The 18,153-nt window shown below is 48.9% G+C and overlaps 1 protein-coding gene across 1 annotated transcript; it reads right to left on the minus strand.

The window, feature by feature from the left end:
* Positions 1-366: 366 nt before the first annotated feature.
* Positions 367-4,556, minus strand: LOC142586268 (uncharacterized). Its single transcript, XM_075697516.1, has 3 exons — positions 4,419-4,556; positions 2,645-2,909; positions 367-466 (listed from the first exon to the last, which is right to left on the minus strand). Exons 1-3 carry the CDS (start codon positions 4,459-4,461, stop codon positions 367-369), a joined length of 408 nt encoding a protein of 135 aa, XP_075553631.1. The 5' UTR covers positions 4,462-4,556.
* Positions 4,557-18,153: the final 13,597 nt, after the last annotated feature.

The following is an 18,153-nucleotide window of genomic DNA, read 5'->3' on the forward strand; positions in this document are numbered from 1 at the left end:
GGGTCATTGTGGATGGCTCTTGTGGAAAGTGTTCCGGGAGGCAATCAAAGAAAGCTTCGCCTTAAAAATTTACGCTTACCTGCGAGGACTGCCGATTACTGTGAGGACGTTACTGTCCACGTACGAGGCCAATAGGTAAATGCGTGTTTTTTTAATAACGATCAAAATGCAGTGATAGCATATACAAAGCGAGAAATAAAGCGTCGACTTGTCCCCAGAACAAATCTCTATTTGGTGGTGGCGCCTTCCAAGTGGCGACTCGTCAGCTGATTGTGGAGGCACCTTCGGCACTGCCGTTGCGCGCTGCGTTGTTTCGGTCGCCACCTCTGGCGTTGTCAGTGGCGCCACCTGGTGTAGGCAGGACGATCAGCGCTGCCTCGGTCGTCGTGTCGGCATCGGCGGTGATGTTGGGTCTGGCCGGCAAGCTTGGCAAGCGCTTGCGGGCACCGCCCACCCCGGCTTCGGCCTGTGTGAACAGCAGCAGGTATCCCAGCACGCCGATGACGAGGAGCGCGCAGAGGACAAGTGCCACGCACGCGCTCTGCACGGGGTTTCCGAAGGTACGCAGCGCTTTCCACTTGCGCTTCTCGCAGGGCGAATACGTTGGCGGCTTAGGGCCGATTTACGCTCGAGCCGCCTATCGCCGCTAGGCGCACCGCACGCGTGCGGTCGCGCGAAATATTGCACATATCAAACACTTGTGCACAAATTTCGGTTTACAATGTGTAAGGTATACACTGTGCACTCACTGTAAATGGTAATTTGTGCACAAATGCTGGATACGTGCAATTTCTCGCGCGACCGCAAGCGTGCGGTGCGGCTCGCGGCGATGGGCGGCTCGAGCGTAAGTCGGCGGGCGGATCGGGCTCTACCTGCCTGCGTGCGTTGACGACGGCTACATGAAGGTGTGTTCGTAATGATGAAATGAATGTCAGGACTGATACGTATTCAGGCGTAACCACCTGAAGCGTTTCAATGCGTTAGCATTAGGATTGCCAAAGATTGGAAATAACTGTATGGGAGAGAGCTAAGAAGAACACACACGCAAATAAATAAAGATATAGTCATATCATGAGAAGCCAACAAACACTGACACCAAGGACAACATAGGGGCAAAAAATAAAGACACGATAAATTACCGGAAATTGAAGTGGATGAAAAAACAACTTGCCGCAGGTGGGAACCGAACCCACAACCTTGGAATTTCGCGTGCGATGCTCTACCAATTGAGCTGCCGCGGCGCCGTTTCCCCACCCACTTTCTTGGGTCTTCATGTGTCCTAGTCGAACCCTGGGAGCGTTATCCAGCGCCACCACTCACAGACCTTGGCGGCGGACGTGGAACGTCCTTTTTGCCGCAGGCGTCACGAGAACGTGATCTTTTTGGGTGAAGGCAACCGGTCAATAAACCCACATATGCTACCTAAAGGCATCAATGTTGCCGGATTCGAGACCCTCGTTATGTAATAAACGAGAAGAAAGGGGGTTAACCGAGGGACCCGATTTTTATTAGTCATATCATGATTCGGTTCCACCATATATATATATATATATATATATATATATATATATGGTGTGTGTGTGTGTGTGTGTGTGTGTTCTCATCGGGGAAACTATCTGTAGTTGAAATGGGAATGTACAAAATAATAAAGAAAAGGGATATGAAACTGGAAAAAAGATAATTTGTCGTCGGTACGTTGGAGCCAAAAACTCATTGTTTTCTAAATTTCCATTTCAACTACAGCTAATTTACCCGATGCTTTCTTTGGCTTCATTGTTGGTTTTCTATGGTCATGATTAACAAAAGTCGAGCCCTTTGGTTTCCCTTCTTCCCTCCTTCATTCATAGCGGGGGTCTTGAATATGGCATCCATGATGTCATTAGGTAGCATACGAAGGCTTTTTAGCCATGTGACTGCTCTCCTAAGTTTAGGTGTTACGTGACGCCATCGGGCAAAAAAGGGATGTTCCACATTCGCCCGCCATGGCTTTGAGTGGCGCTGGCTAACGCTCCCCAGGGCTAGATATAGTAAAACATAAATACCCAAGTTAGTAGACGGATCGGTAGCCGTCGCTGTAGCAGAATTGGTAGCGCAAGACACGTGAGATGCGGAGGTTGTGTGTTCGGCTCTCACCGAACACCGAAGAACGCATTTGGGCTTCGGCGTTCGGACTGCGGGCGAGAGCAGGGAAGAAGCATGCCGAGAAAAATAGGCATTCTGGCGTACGGTCAGCTCTCTGTTTCTTTACGATGTCGCAGTCTGCGAAAACGCAGCCTAAGGCCTTGTCTTCAGGACAGTCCTAGTGGGACCTCGCCCTCCCGTGTGCCTCCTGCAGTCAGGGAAGGCCGTCCACGCTTCCCTTGCCATGAGGCGTTTCGCAGCAAGGAAGTGCCTGAGCAAGGCGAAGGTTAGTATACATCGATGTCGAAGGACAAGGAAGGACAGAAGGACTAGTACAAGTCGTTTGGCTTGCGCATGCAAGCGTTTTCTTTGAGGTGCACTTGCTGCTGGTTTCATGATCTGGCGCTTGGCGCCAGGGAAGTCGCGATTCTACGATCGCGTCGCTGTCTCAGGTTAAAGTCACTGTGACGCGCTATGACACTGTAAAAGCCCTCCGTGCAGAATGTCTCCGCCACGTCCTAACCTTTGATCGCCTCCTGCCTGGGACGTGCCTTGGCGACCGCCTGGGGAGTTCCTTTTGAGCATCGCCAAAGTCTCGAGAGATGCGGCCGCTGAGACAGCAGCGTGCGCTGCGGTCGAAGCCGCCGTCGTGGCTACGGCGATGGCAGCCTTCACCGGCAGTGCGGCCGTTGATACTGTGGACCTCTGGAGCGGATATGGAGGCGAGGCCGCCGGCGAAGGCTTCAGCGCCGGGCGCAGGTGGGGAGGGCCCGTAATGGGCGCGCTGGCTGCGAGGAATGAGAGATTGAAGTTCTATACCGCAAAGGGCTCAGAAAGTGTACACCCTATAGGTAAGTCAACTGCGCCTTTAATGCGATTGCGTAATACGGTTCCTTCACGAGTTCTGGGCATTTGGGGTCATCATAGAAAACAGCCGGGATCAGATAGCGTTAGACAACTTGTGGGCGTAGGGAAATAACTTAAATAGGTGAAAGAGGAGGAGGAGCGCGGTGGCCGAAGAGAGGAGGAGGACGAGGTAGACACAGACGACTAGGTCGGCGTCACATGACAGGGTGGTACCATCCTGTTCGATTGCTGGCTGCACCAGTCGCGCGGCGCCGATCGCTTCATTCGCGACAAGCGAGTCACAGAAAGACTGATCACGTGCGCTTTTGTGAACGTAATTAGTGCCATCACAGAGATACAAATTTAAAGAAAAGAACACACAGATGTATGTCACAGCTGCTATTTACTTCGTTTGACAAGTTGTGGGGCCTCGAAAGGGCTCAAGGCTGCAGTATACTGCAGCTTTCATTGCTAAGGAGTTGACCCGCAGCAGGATCAGAACCGTGGCTTCAGTTTGGACAGCAAGTTTCACGAAACACACCGGCATTAATATAGGCGATGCGTGGAAGCTTTGTCGGCTGAGTTTAAAATGAACTAAAGCTATTGCGACATGATGATTAAGCTGAATAAGCACTAGGCGTGGCAATGTTGAAGATTGGGTGCGTTGGTATCGCGCACTTGCCAACAGATCACGCGATAGCCACGCGACAGAAAAGATAACACATATAGTTACGCAGAACGCTACGGTTTTGTGTGTGTGCCTTCTCTTGTATTGAGTGGTTATTGCACCATTTGCCCGTAGGCGCTAGCTGGACGCGTGAATTTCTCAATTTCGTCGCGCTATCTACTTCTCGATAAGCAGCCATAGATTGCATTTTCTTTTCCTTCGCACCAAATTTGCTATCTTAATGGACCATCTGTTTCCAATACTTCATCACCCTCCTTAACTAGAATGCCATCTACACGCGTTCGAGCCCTGTCATCCCTCTATCGAATATTTTCGCGTTCTAGTGAAGGTGAGGAACTCGCTCCTGTCACTTTTGTCATCGCTTCCTTTCATTATCGCTTGTATGACTGTGGGTGAAGCCCTCAGCTCCTTTCACGCCCTTTATTTAGCTTTCGATTTTCGGCATTATAATAAGTTACGCTGAGGGAGCACAGTTACGCAGTCATGACTTGGGAGTTTCGGTGAAATGCGCTATTCGCAACTTTTGTTCTCGTTTCTCGCGACTATAGCGTTCGCTATTTTTATAGTTGGCCTAAGTGAATGTTCTCTTTCGCTCCTTCTGAGGATTCGTAGCTAATGTTCCTAATCTTCACCTACCAAACAAGTATTCCTCATTACTGTAGTTTTCTGCACATTCTCTCACTCACCCACTCATCTATACGTCTGTTCAGTTCCCGAATACCTTAGAGTTATCTCTACGTTTGAGTAGCACGATTCCTCCTACCTTCCACTGGTTCTGCTGTCGCTCCATTACTAGGCGTGGCCATAGCGTCTAGCCTTGCCAAGCGTGATGAATGGTTAGAGCCTGTAGAGTTCACAAAAACTGGGATCTCAAAAGCAGTGGCCGGAGGAGACAGGTTGCGCGTCCTTCTTCTTCTTCTTCATCTTCTACAGCTTCCAGGATTAGAACGCGCCTACAATAGAACTATGTTGAACTGGGACTATATTGAACTGGAACTGTTTTCAAAATTGCGACTAACAAATCAAGGTTTGAATCCAGAAGACTTTTAGGTGAAGCTTTCTTTTGCTCTTCCTTCCGCATTGAAGGTGCTGGCTGCTGCTGAATTGGCGAGTGTACAACTTGAGCCACACAAGGTATGTGAACATTCTTGGCCAATCCCTCGGAATGGTTATGTGCCACTGGGTATGTGGGCCATCAGGCAAGCAGAAAAAGAGGCAAGACGGGAAGAAATGGGCAATATAAAATTGAAGTAGCTGGCTGCAGAAAAGTGAAGTCGGCAACAGAAGCAGCCCAGTGTAGGTATATATATAGAGAGAAACAATTTATTTCTGAGATGGGGTGACTTCCTCGTAGGGTGGAGCCCTTAGTTCAGAGCCCCAGTGGCTCGCGCCACTCCACGTGCCCGCCGGATCAGCCGTCGCTGCTCTTGCAGGTCTAAGATGGTCAGCGCAGTCTCCCAGGGATGAAGGTGAAGTTGAAGGAATTGCGTAGTAACCCGGAAGGTGTGGGCACTCCCAGGTGCAATGATATACTGTGGGCTTTGCTCCACAGTAGGGACAACATGAGGGATATTGTGTGGGGTGCAGAGGTGAAGATAAAAGAGACAGGGAAATTAATTAGTTTGAAGCTGTCGCCACGCGACGGCATCTTCTCGGTTAAGGGAAATATGTGGGGGAAAGGAAAGTGTCTCCTGCTTGCCCCCTTCCCTTTAAAGAGGGATAAATAAAGCTTTTCATCATCATCATCATCATCTACTGCTGTCTGTGTAATGTTGTACAGTTTCAATGTAGTTCAGTGGCTGTGTCGGTGCATCGTCCGGGTTTGACACTTCTTCCAATGGCGCCTCGTGAGCGAGCTCTCGGGTTACCGCATTAGCGCGTTCATTACCACGGAGAGAGGCGTGTCCAGGCGTCTAGACGATACGTACCCTGTGTAACGCTGTGGGGCGTAATGACGTAAGGATGCGGTGTGTGTAGGGTGTTACCATCCCTTGTGCCAAAGTCCTGCAGGCGGTCTGTGAACTATTGACTACTGTGATGGGTCGATCCGGTGCCGGTATGGTTGAAGCGTGTACGATGGCTAGGGCGATAGTAGCCTCTTCCGCCGTGCCCCTGTCCACAGTGTGGAGAAAGACGTCAGGGCAACAAAATGGTGCCAGAGCGTGCATTGAGCGAGGAGTGTTGGAAGTATATGCGATCGCGTGAAGAAGTAAAGGCATTTCAGTAAACATCAAAGAAGGCTTCGCTTATCACTGATTCTTACATGTGCGTTGGATCCGCCAATTTTTATTGCGATAGCAATTGTGTGGACACTCTAGGCGCATTTATGCCGTTGGTGTCGCCGTGAAGTTCCGTATCGTCACCGCGCGCGGTATGCTGTATGTGCGAGTGGAAGCATGCGAGGGTGAACCGGCGATCACGGTTCTATCTCGCCCACGCAAGCGAGGAAATTGGGGAAGAAGCGCGCCGTCTTCCGTCGCGCGCAAGGCTCCGGTGGTAGTGCGGGGTGGGAGAGGATTTCTACTCTGGGCGGCCCGAGGGGCTACGCCTGTCCTCCGGGGTCACTGTATCTTGAAAACCATATGCGATGGGGTCTGAGTCTGCCGGTGCGCTGTGTTTTCGCGACTTAGTTCCAGTTGATGCGAGACGCAGCACGAAGATCAATTCGCTCGCTGCTGCTGCCGCACTTCCTCACTCCAGCATTTTGACAGCGAGTTCCTGCGGTCATCGAGTATGATATGTTCTTGTTCACGTGTGCGTGCGTGACATCATGCTTCTTAATTTAGTGTACCTGTGTTTACAAGTTTAATGGGCTGATAAATGTACTATCCTTAATTTGTACAGCTGTCCTCTAATTTGCTATCGCAATAGATGGTTCGCCTTTCGGGCGAATCTGCGACTTTCTTTCTTTCTTTGCATAAGATCATCACAAACACATGCGCGCAACCCCCTCCCCCCCTTCTCTTTCGCCCCTCCCGCCATGGTGGTGTATTGGCTATGGCGTTGCGCTACTAAGCCCAAAGGCGCGGGATCGAATTCCGGCAGCGGCGGCCGCATTTCGATGAGGGTGAAATGCAAAAACGTAAAACCCCAGAATTTAATGTTATCGCGCATGCACGCACGCACGCTCTCACCCTCTTTCCACACTATCCTGCAACAAAACTGAATCAAATTATTACTTTTTACCGGCACCCTCCGTGGTTGCTCAGTGGCTATGGTGTTAGGCTGCTGAGCACGAGGTCGCGGGATCGAATCCCGGCCACGGCGGCCGCATTTCGATGGGGGCGAAAGCACCCGTGTACTTAGATTTAGGTGCACGTCAAAGAACCCCAGGTGGTCTAAATTTCCGGAGTCCTCCACTACGGCGTGCCTCATAATCAGAAAGTGGTTTTGGCACGTAAAACCCCATATATTATTATTATTTTCACCGGCATGTAGTTTACCCGGCGTGGTTGCTTAGTGGCTTTGGCTTTACGCTACTATGCACGAAGTCGCTGGATCGAATCGCGGCCGAGGCAGCCACATTGCGATGGAGGCGGAATGCAAAAGCGCCCGTGTACCGTGCATTGTGTGCACGTTAAGGAACTGCATGTGGTCAAAATTAATTCAGAGTGTCCTGCTATGGCGTTTATCAAAATCAGAACGTGGTTCTGGCACGTAAAACCTCAGAACTTATTAAGGCGATAGCCTTAATCAAGTAGCTCGTTGCAATGGCTCATACTCGAGATAAGCGGTGTCTGGTCCAGAGAAGTAAAATATATCGTCGGGGATGGCTCATACCCCAGTAAGCAAGCGAAGAAGCGATGGCTGAATATGAATGAAAAAAAGAACGACGGAAAGAAAGGAAGAACAGTTCGGTATTAGGCACTTGCATATGTGTCGTTAAGGGGGTCGCCCTACAGCGCAGTACGTTTACTGCACACTGGGGCTCGTTATGTCTTGCAGGAAGTCTCACCCCTCCGATCGTACAACTTAATGCATTATCACGTGTGCAGCAGGCTTTCGCCTTCACGTGTTATTGGAGTGACGATAAAATCGTCACTGAGCGCCTCATGCTGCGTGTGCGAGTGAAAGCGTGCGAGGGTGAGCCGGCGATGGCGGCTCAGTTTCGCGCACTGAAGGGAGGAAAGCGGGGAGGAAGCGCGCCGTCTTCCGTCACACGCAAGGCTCCGGGCGTATTGAAGGTGGAAGCGTTGCCCGGGCGGCCGCGCACTCTCGCCCGGGCCGCTGTATCTTGAAAGCTATCTGTGACGAGTAGAGTCCGTGCTGGGCTGTGGTTTCGCGGCTTAGTTCGCGTTGATGCGAGAGGCATCGCGAAGGTCAATGCGCTCACTGCTGCTCCCGCGCTTCGTCACTCCAACGTTATGACTGCGCGTTTCCGCAGTCATCTAGTTACATGTGTTCATGTTTGCTTGTTCCCGCGTGACACCATAACTGTCAATTTAGTTAGTACGCTTATGGTTACAAGTTTACGCGTATACGGCCAATAAAACTGCTATCCCTACTTCGTATAGCTGTCCACTAATTTGCTATCGCAATCGATGCCTCGCTTTTCCGGCGAAACGGCGACATTTTACTTGTTTCCCCTCTATAAGAAGGGCGTTGGACAGTTTCTTGTATTAGCTCGACCTGGTCCCTGAGTCAACATGTCACGGCGCGACTTTGGATTGGGACATAAGCCGAAGAACAAAAAAGGCTAATTTTATTATAGACGAGTGCTATATACTCATTGCAAAATGAAAACAAAGAACAAAGCAAGAAGTGCAGCACAGATCAAATACCAATTAAGTATAGGCGATAGCAAGTGATATACATTGGCGAAATTCGAAACTATATAGCGAAAGTATATTGAGGAAAATAACACTTTAGTCCGGTTGTTTTCCCCCTAGAGGCTGTGACATTCCCAAGCCCTGCACAACACTCGTGTTCTGCACGGTTGAGGGGAACTCGTGAGAGTTCCCTGCGCCCTCTCTAGTTCCGTTTCTCATGGCTTGGTTCTCCGTCGTTGTGCTCGTAGAGGACGTGACACTACCGGTGACACTGAACATCCCGGTTTCGCGAGCGGGCAGCAACACGACGTCCGGCTGGGTCGTCTCGTCGGGGTCGGCGGTCACCGTCGGCCTGTGCACCTGTGCGGCGCCCGCTCTGTATCTGGCAGGTGCGTGCAGCAGCATGTAACCCAGCACGCCGAGCAGGAGCAGCGCGCACAGCACGCTGGACACCATGCACATCGTCTGCATGGGGTTGCCGACCGCGCGCAGAGCGTCCCACTTTCGCTTGTCCCTGGCTGTCAGCGTGGTCGACTTGGTGGAGGCTTCCGAGTCGGTGGGCGACGGTAGCCTGTGCGCAGGTTTCGAGAACGCGCGGCATGTAAGGCGCATTGGAAGAGCACGTCTATACCGATCGCGCCCTGTAATGTTTCCCGCTGCCACACCCTTCCCCCCTTATGTAATGCCTCATCGGGGTCCTTAAGGGAAAATAAATGATGACGATGATGATGATGATGATGATGATGAAGAAGAAGAAGAAGAAGAAGAAGGAGAAGAAGAAGTCGACAGGTGTCGGCGGAGAGATCGCGCGCGAGGAGAGATTTATCAGGTCGAACTTTGAACGGAGCGACGGAGGACGAGGACAGCAGTCGAGAACACACACCATCGCTGACTTCCGACACTTGATTTCGACAAAAGACACATACAGGATGTCTTCTTTTTTTTTTGGGGGTGGGGGGGAGGCTGCACCAATTCTTTTTAGAAATTGCATGTGACAGAGAATACAATTATAACCCTTGATCTAAATTACTCCATGAGGCGGCCATTACTTCTACGAGAAATAAAAATGATTAATTCCATAAGTAACGTAATTACGCTAATTACAGTTTTAATTCATTCTTTTACGCCACATATTTCAATCTACGAATTATAGCCGCTGAGTCTGCGCGGCGTATCCACACGGAACGAATTCTCTGGATAGCACAAGTTCCGAGATATTAATTTTCGCAGTGTCCGTCCAAATGCATTGGTGTTCCAGTTACTTTTGTGCTGCAATGCATAAAACAGCGGTTTCTTAAAGAAGTACCTGGAACGATAATTGCTTTCGTCGGACACTTTGGAAATTAACATCCTGAAGCTGGTGCAGTCCAAAGAATTCGTTCCAAGTGGCTGGTTGTCGGCGCGTGAAACATGCAGTCATGTCGCACGCTAAGTCGGTGCCTGAAGCATAGAAACTTTTCCACAATGCTTTCGTCTCATAGCGATGTCTTGTTATCTCTGCTGCTAGGCACAGAAAACTTTACGATTCCTGCCCGCACTTCTGAACATCCGAATTTATACATACTGGAAATGCTACCGCTGATGAATCGTATTGTGAGAGCTACGCTTGCAAGTGTTCTTTCACTACGGCACGCACAGCGTTTAAAGCGAAGCTTTAAAAAAAGAAATAAATTATGGGGTTTTACGTGCCAAAACCACTTTCTGATTATGAGGCACGCCGTAGTGGAGGACCCCGGAAATTTCGACCACCTGTGGTTCTTTAACGTGCACATAAATCTAAGTACACGGGTGTTTTCACCCCCATCGAAATGCGGCCGCCGTGGCCGGGATTCGATACCGCGACCTCGTGCTCAGCAGCCTAACACCATAGCCACTGAGCAACCACGGCGGGTAGCGAAGCTTTGCCTCTTGATAGTTTTCCACTAGTGCTGCCGGTGCAGCTGCTGCTGCTCCTGTTTTGCACGCCGCGTCGGGAGGGGGTTCAGAGGGTGCATATACACGGAAGGAGAGTGGAAGAGGGGAAAGGCGACGCGAGCGAGAAACTGGTTTGGACCTTTCCCCTGCGTTGTCAGAATGCCCCCTGGAGCTCCTGTGGATGGAGCGAACAGAGTGAAACACCCCGGTCGGTTGGGCGCTATGGTACCCGCCAATGTGGCGGTCTGCGTGGAGGGTCCCAAATCAAGCAACATCGCTACCGGAGATCTCTAGCAAGGTGATTACCATATGTGGCTACAGGCTAAAGATGATATCAGCTCCTACAAACGCTTAGTCCCAACTCCGTATTCACAGACGTTATACTGAAAGCTCTTCACTGATACACTGAACAAAGTACCGCATTGCCCTTAAATTAAAGAAGACATCGTGCCTCAGTAGCACTTCTCTATTATTCCTTCGATGAGTTGAGAAACACCCCCTGATGCGCATGCGAGTAGACGCCGAAAGCGTCCATGGATACAAAACTTTCTCTCAAGAATCGCCATGGAGTGCAGTTGACGTTGTGTCCCGTTCTACCGAGGGACGGCACTGCCACCCACTTTATTTTTCAGTATTTTTCAGTGAAGCTGGGGTTTGAAATGGAGAGAAGGACGGAATAAACCCTCAATTTGGAACCTAATCCGGAGCTTTTGCTTTGAGATGTGTCGTTACCTGCCAGACCTCGCCGAGCAGTTTACGGACGTGCTGAATAAGAGCTTGTAGTAGAAGAGAGATTCGAGTGGATAGTTGACCAGTTAGCCAGGTGGAATGCAGTGTTGGGTGAATCGTGTTGAGCGTGCATGGTACCGAACGTTTAAGCTATGGAACATTCGCACAGAGTTCGGAAAATATAAGTCCAGCAATGTTATGTAGCAGGGCAAGACTCATTAACTCAGATTTCTTGGGCGCAGTACAGTTGGTCCAGGGCAAACTCCAGACAGAGCCGCCAGATTCATTTCATCTAGCTACGACCGGTACTCTAGTGTCACTGGAATTAAAGTAGGCTTATCCCTTAAAGCATTATGTACCCGCAGAAAAATCGCATTGTTATGTCTGATACACAAATACATTCACGGCACAACATAACACGAATTGCCCCTTGTAACCGAACTACGTACTTCTAGGCGTCTTCGTAATCATCTCAGTCTCAAGCGAATATTTGGTAGAATGAAAGCTTTTAATTCCTCAGCGTTGCCACAAGCCATTGCACTCCGGAATTATCTTCCTGACAGCCTTGTCACCGTCACTAACCGTGAAACATTCCGCGAGAATTTGTGCACTCACTTCTCGTAAAGTTGTGTGTTAAGTATTGTATAGAAATTTTGTGGTCCTTAACAACGTTTATTTTTTCCTGTTTATGCTTTATGTAATTTTGCTGTAATTCCTCCCCATCACTCAATGTTCCGATTGGAACATTGATGTATATCTAAATAAATAAATAAATAAATAAATAAATAAATAAATATTTGCTATGTTATAAAAGAAATGCTCGTATTAGTATTCCTCTGAATCAATCGAAACGAACTTTGCCGACAGAAGTCAGATTCTCGTGACTATACACAGTTGGGGACAACGTAAGAACGCAGTGACGAATTCGTCGCTGTATAGATGCGCCAGGGAACTATGTATATAAATAAAACCATTTCCACCAGGTCAACGCGTAGTTGCCCACTTGTTTCAATAGCGCCGTCTGTTGGGAACTATATATTTCGGAGCGTCGAATCACCGCTACAGCATGGTTCTGTAGACGGAACTTGTGTTCTTATATTGCCACCGAGCATAATCCGTGAAATTCAGTACAAGCGAGGGATAGCGCCGCACCTGCGATCGCCTTCCGCGGGCTGCGGTGACCCCGGCTGCGCCAGTTGCTGGCCACCGGCGGTCTTGAACGTTGAGAGGTACCCGATCGTGGACGCCGCGGCTTGGACGGCGCTCGACGCCGCGGTCGTGGCCACGCCCACCGCGGTCGTAGCCACGCCCACCGCGTCCCGCACGGCCCCAGCGGCTGCGGATGCCACCGGCACCTGGGCCGGCGCAGGAGGCGGCATTGGAAGCGGGCTAGGCTTGAGCGCCGAGCGCAGACGCGGCGCTGTAGCCGCGGGGCGCTCCTGGACGACACCTTCACAGAAGAAGCGGCCGCGCCCATTGCGCACGTAGTGAAACTCCTCTTATAGCGAACGCGCCACTTCAAGCAGCTTTGTGACGAAAAAGGCCTTGGCTGGAGTAACCGATAAACAAAGTTTATCGCTATCGCCGAGAAAGAATACATGCAAGTATGGGCAGGTAGGTCGCCGTAACGCATGAGAGCTGTAGTACGGGATCGATAACTTCTTCAACTCGACCTTATTTGCGTCTAAAGAGGGATGCTGGGAGCGTGCTGAGAGCCAACAATAACGTTGGCACCACGGGCCTTGCCCGTACAGCCAATGCCATCTTTCGCAAACATACGTAATAACTGTGCCATGAGCAAATTTACCGTAGCAAAAAGGTTAACGAAAACAACAAGATATTCGCGCATACATTCAGTAAACATACATATACGGCGTTCACACATTTTCAATATGGTAAGCGAAAAAATAGATAGGTTGATTGTACGCTACACATTTCCTAATTACCTGATTGATGACGTGGATGTGACCTAATGTCGAATATCCCTTCCTGAAGCCAGGCTATTCTCTTGGTTGATCGAAGTCAAGTGTTGTCCTGATTCTATTAGAAATCACCTTAATGAATATTTTAGACAATACTGAAATAAAGCCAATGGGCCTATATTTATTCAATTTTTTAACGTATCCGTTCTGAAAGATGAGTATAATATTGGCATTCTTCCAGCTCTCTGGTATACTTGAAGTCGTGAGGCGTTGCGTATAAAGGGACACAAGCTTTCAAGCAGAGCATCTCCTTTATCTTTGACTAAATGGACTGTTATTCTATCTTCTACTGCCGATTATCTTCGGGACATGTCTTGCAAGGCCCTTCTAAATTCATCGCTACTTATAGAAGGAGCCTCTGTATCCTCTTCACCAGTACTTCAAATGAAGATTGCATGGCTCTTCTAGGTACTGTAAAGGTAAATATGAATTATTCTGCTGCTTTTATTATATCACCGAAATTGTTGATGATATTACGCTGCTTATCTTTCACTGCATACATCTTGCTCTGTCCTATGCCAAGTTTTCCGATTACTGATCTCATGCTGCGACCATTTTTTATTTCTTCCTCAATCTTTCCGACGTTAGAATGGCGAATATCGTTTGATTTCTTCTTGTTTATCAGCTTCGACAATTTAGCGTTTTCTACATGATCTCTTGAGTTGGACACTTTCATGCTTTTTCGTTTCTTTGATAGGTCCTTTGTTACTGGGAGAGCTTACCTACTGGTTGTTTTGGTGCCTTGCATCCCACTCCAATTGCTGCTTTTGAAATGAGCCTAGTTATGGTTTCATTCGTTACCTCTATGTTTTCTTCATCTTCCGGGAGGGGGGGGGTATTCTGCAAGAGTCCACCCAGCTGTCCATTTCGGCCGCTGCTGATTGGATGCAGCTGCACGAACGACGAGGAGGCGAGCGGCCCCAGCCAATCAGCAGCGGCCGAAATGTAATACCTCTCTTGTTCTAAAGATGAATATCTGTTTGCGAGAAGCAGCTTGAAATTGTCTACTTTTACCCTTGCTGCGTCTAGGTTGGTATATTTATTCCTGCCTAATCTCGATATTTATCTCTCCAAATGGAGAAAAATCTTAGACCTATTTAATCTATGATAACTGCCGTTTATCCTACCTAACATTTCCACATCCTGCACTAAGCTGGAATCGGCAGAAATTCGGAGGTTGATAAACACCTTTGGTGACAGTGGGTTTCAAGAAATTACGCTCAGTCGTTGTATCGCTTGCAGTGATATAACGCCATCGTCCGAAGTAAGTGTAGGCCTGCCAGGTGTCGCTTTCAGCGAACGACTTTTGCTGCACGAGCACCTGCAACTGAGTGTATACAACGGTGCCTTGCGGACTGCGCCTACTCTATCACTATCGACAAGCACGTACTTGTATACGAACAACGTGAAACTTTCCCTTGCGGATTGTACAGAACCTCCTGGACACACTTACATGTCACGCAGGTGTCACGCAGGTGAAAGATAAATCAGCTATTACGACTGGCTACATCAGCCAATACTTCGTTGTCGCTCTCGACCCGTACGTTTGAACTGGACTAGCTGCGTTTGCAACGCCTTCGCAGACTATGGGAGATGTTCGCCCGCCGTTGCCACGACCCTAAATCATGAAAGATTAAAGACGCGAGGGGCGTTCCGGCTCCTAAAAAACGAGGAAAGAAATTATCGAAGGCCGGGTTTGTCTTAGATGCCGCTTTTCATGGTCGCTGTCGGCACTTACCATTCGCTACTTCCGCTGGAACTAGTGGGCGCGTCTCCATGTCTTATCGGCCGTCTTGGAAAACGTGGAGGCGTCGTCTCTCTCTTTAAGAAGCTCTTCTTCTTCTGTCCGTCGGCTGCGCATGCTCAGTATAACAATGACTGTAGTGATAATGATGATTAGTCTAAAACATGACGTGTACGCACAATGGGAGATTAGCCAAGAAACGTGTGGTCGGAAGGAACACAATAACTACGGTGATTAGTGGAATGAGACGAAAAGTTAAAGCATGACGTGTACGCACAATGGGAGATTAGCCAAGAAACGTGTGGTCGGAAGGAACAGAATAACTACGGTGATTAGTGGAATGAGACGAAAAGGTGGAAGCTGGAACCGAAAGAGTAATGTGTAGTTGACTAATTAGACCAATGAAATACGGAAATAAAAGAAAAATAATTTTGATTCAGTGATTCAGAGCATACGAAATTTACAAGAAAAGACAACAGTGACGATGAAGAAAACGAAATAGTGCAGCAAACGTGTTGTTGCTTGAAGAATGATTTGTTGCGTGTGCTTTCGACCAATACTGTAATTTGGGTGCGGGCTATTCTCTGGTGGGCCAGCATACGAGAGTAACACCTTGGTTCTCCTAGAGCGGGAGGGTCTTCGGATTTGTCTTTGTTTGCCAAAATTTGTTGCTAACAATGTTTTATATCAACAAGCACGACTGCTTACTCTTCCCTGTCGATTCCGCATTCTAACAGTAAAAACATATTTAAACATTTATGAATCTTATTTGAGACGATCACAATTTGTATATATTAGTGAAATGAGGGCATTTTTCGGCGAGCATTGGTCACACTTACACAGAGCTCAAGTTTTGTTTGTACAACCTGAGATAGACCGGCTAAACGTTAGTGCAAGCGCAAGATCATTTGCACAGACAAGCCCTTGCCTAATACAGTGAACTCTCACTTGAGTGAACTTCAAGGGATAGAAGGAAATAGTTCACTTAACTGAAGGTTCACTAAACTGAACATTCACTAGACCAACATAAGACATGGCATACAGAGTCAAAAGTTTGAAGTGCAATTCATGGAGCAAAAGACATGGCATCCATAGTGCTAGAAATGTGTGAAATGAAATTTGTACATATCAATGAAAAACACACCACGTGGGTCGCTTGTGCGCACACGCGGAACCGACGAGACTGGAAAGAAAGAGACGACCATGTCACGACTAGCCGGTCGGAAAGAAACACACACCACGTGGTTTGTGATGTGACAGATCGCCGCTTCGCTCTGGCGGCGTTGTAAGCGCCAGCGATGTTGCTTTGTTTATGGTCTCCGAGATTGCGTGCTTTCTCGTTTTGTGCGGGTGATCTCGGAGGCCATGCCTCGCTGCCGTTCGTTTTCCGCGAGGCCGCTTTGCCTCAGGGGCGCTCTAGCGCCAGCGACGTTACATTGCCGCTTGAGCGGCTTTTTGATGAGGGTGGGCATTGGTTGCGCCTGCAATGCAGTGCAGTGCAAGCCTTGGTCCTCTGAGCAAGTTCGTTAAACTGAAATATTGACTGTTCCGAAATTCGTTTAAATGAAACATTTTTGCATAGAATCTATAAGAAAACTGCCGGGGATTTTCAAAAAGTTCGTTATTCTGAAATATTCCATAAACCGACGTTCGTACGACTGAGAGTTTACTGTATAAAGATTGAATTTGGTTATATATTTCCATTTAATGTCAAACGCCTGCCCACTACATGTTTAAACGGCATGCTACAAGACCCTTCAATGCAATTGGGAATAGATCATCTGATCGCAACTGATGCGTCGATGAGTGAGGAGAAAGCGGGTGTGGATATTTTCTGCGCGTCACTACGCTGGACTTATCCATTACGCCAGTAAAGTTTCGTTCGTTCTCTGTCCTCGCTTCACCGCTGGAACTTGAAGCTTCTCGGACGATGATCAGCAGTTGTTGATCAAACGCAGGCAGGAAGCGATGAGATCAGATGTAGAAGAAATATTTATAGGTAAACTTTTCTATATACATGGCAGGTAAAACAAATACATTACAAACTTGAACAATTGAGAAACAAAGTCTCACTCTTCGACTGTCTCAAGTACTGTTAGAGCCCAGGCTCGTTTTAACGTACATAGTACGGAGGCTCACTGATCTATCAGCAATCCTGATTTCAGCCAAGTCTGAGGGACAGCATGTCGTCCCGATTTTTATAGCCCGATTACACAAAGAAAAAAAAGGCGGTAGGGCCGTTGGCCCGTCCCACAGGTTCAGTTGCCAATTAGAGTCAACCGTTTGTTAAGCCACAACCCACAGGGATGGGCTTACTCTTCAAAATAAACATATTGGAAAACAAAGCTCTTTTCCTTCTTCCCTAAAACTCCGATGCCCTCTCATTTCTTCGTAGTTAGTGACGGGCTCAGCAAAACACGCCAGGCCAGAACAAGTTATCGCTAGGCCGCCTCAAATCCCAAGGGCGTCTCTGGGCCGCAACTGTCTCGGAAGCAGGGGCATCGATACCACGTAGTGCGGCCGTACTCAAAGTTTGTCCGCGTGGGAAACTGATGGCCCTCCTTGTCCTTCAAACTTATTGTCTACAAGACAAAGTTCTCCGAGTGCGTGTTTCCAAGACGCCGTCGTCCGAATGCACTCTTTACGTGTGCACCGCATTCCTACAGCGTGTACTGTAAGCTGGCCTTCGACACCACACAGGCAGTCGCACCCAACAACAAGGCTGGCGATTGCGTTCCGGACGCGTAGAAGATTAGGTCCATGCTCACTGCATGCGGCACGGGGTCAGAGTTGCTAAGCCCTTCTTAACCTCGGCGGCGCCTCCAATTAGTCAGGCACTCGGGGGCCAGACCCACAATACCTTGTACAGCGGTCCCTTTCAAGGCTGGTCTGTGTGGACTCGTGTGACCGTCGGCGGACTGCCAACACCGTGCGCACAATGCCGACTTCCCGGAATCGGCACTCGCCCACCTGGCGCCTGCCGCGACGCGTCACCCAACACAGCGCGGTGCCTGTGACCCCACATAACACAGCAACTGTCGCCCGGCTGACATAGGGGGAAGTGAACCCCCTCTCTATACACAAAGCACGTGGCCGATTCGTGACACTTAAGAACACGAACAATCAGAGCGACTCTACAACGCCTTCCGGATTGCACACCGATATTTATGGCTGAACTACCAGCCGTTATCGTAGCTCTTCGAAAACTTCCTTTAAATTATTCAACTGTGGTTATAGTGACTGATTCACTGTCAGTGTGCACATCACTCACTTCATCTTCAGGCAGTACTGTAGCCAATACATTTAAGTTAGTAAACCCTCCAAACTTAAGCCTGGTGCGATTGGTGTGGGTTCCAGGCC

This window comes from Dermacentor variabilis, chromosome 6 (genome assembly GCF_050947875.1).
Source record: "Dermacentor variabilis isolate Ectoservices chromosome 6, ASM5094787v1, whole genome shotgun sequence".
Lineage (NCBI taxonomy): Eukaryota > Metazoa > Arthropoda > Arachnida > Ixodida > Ixodidae > Dermacentor > Dermacentor variabilis.

What these genes read in the sequence shown, in the direction of transcription:
- LOC142586268 (XM_075697516.1), bottom strand. Translation starts at nt 4,461, where the DNA reads ATGGCCACGCCTAGTAATGGAGCGACAGCAGAACCAGTGGAAG. An exon ending in GACAGCAGAACCAGTGGAAG is followed by an intron (nt 2,910 to 4,418) that starts GTAGGAGGAATC and finishes CATTCCTCGCAG; the next exon opens with CCAGCGCGCCCATTACGGGC. An exon ending in CAGGCAGGAGGCGATCAAAG is followed by an intron (nt 467 to 2,644) that starts GTTAGGACGTGG and finishes CTGTTCACACAG; the next exon opens with GCCGAAGCCGGGGTGGGCGG.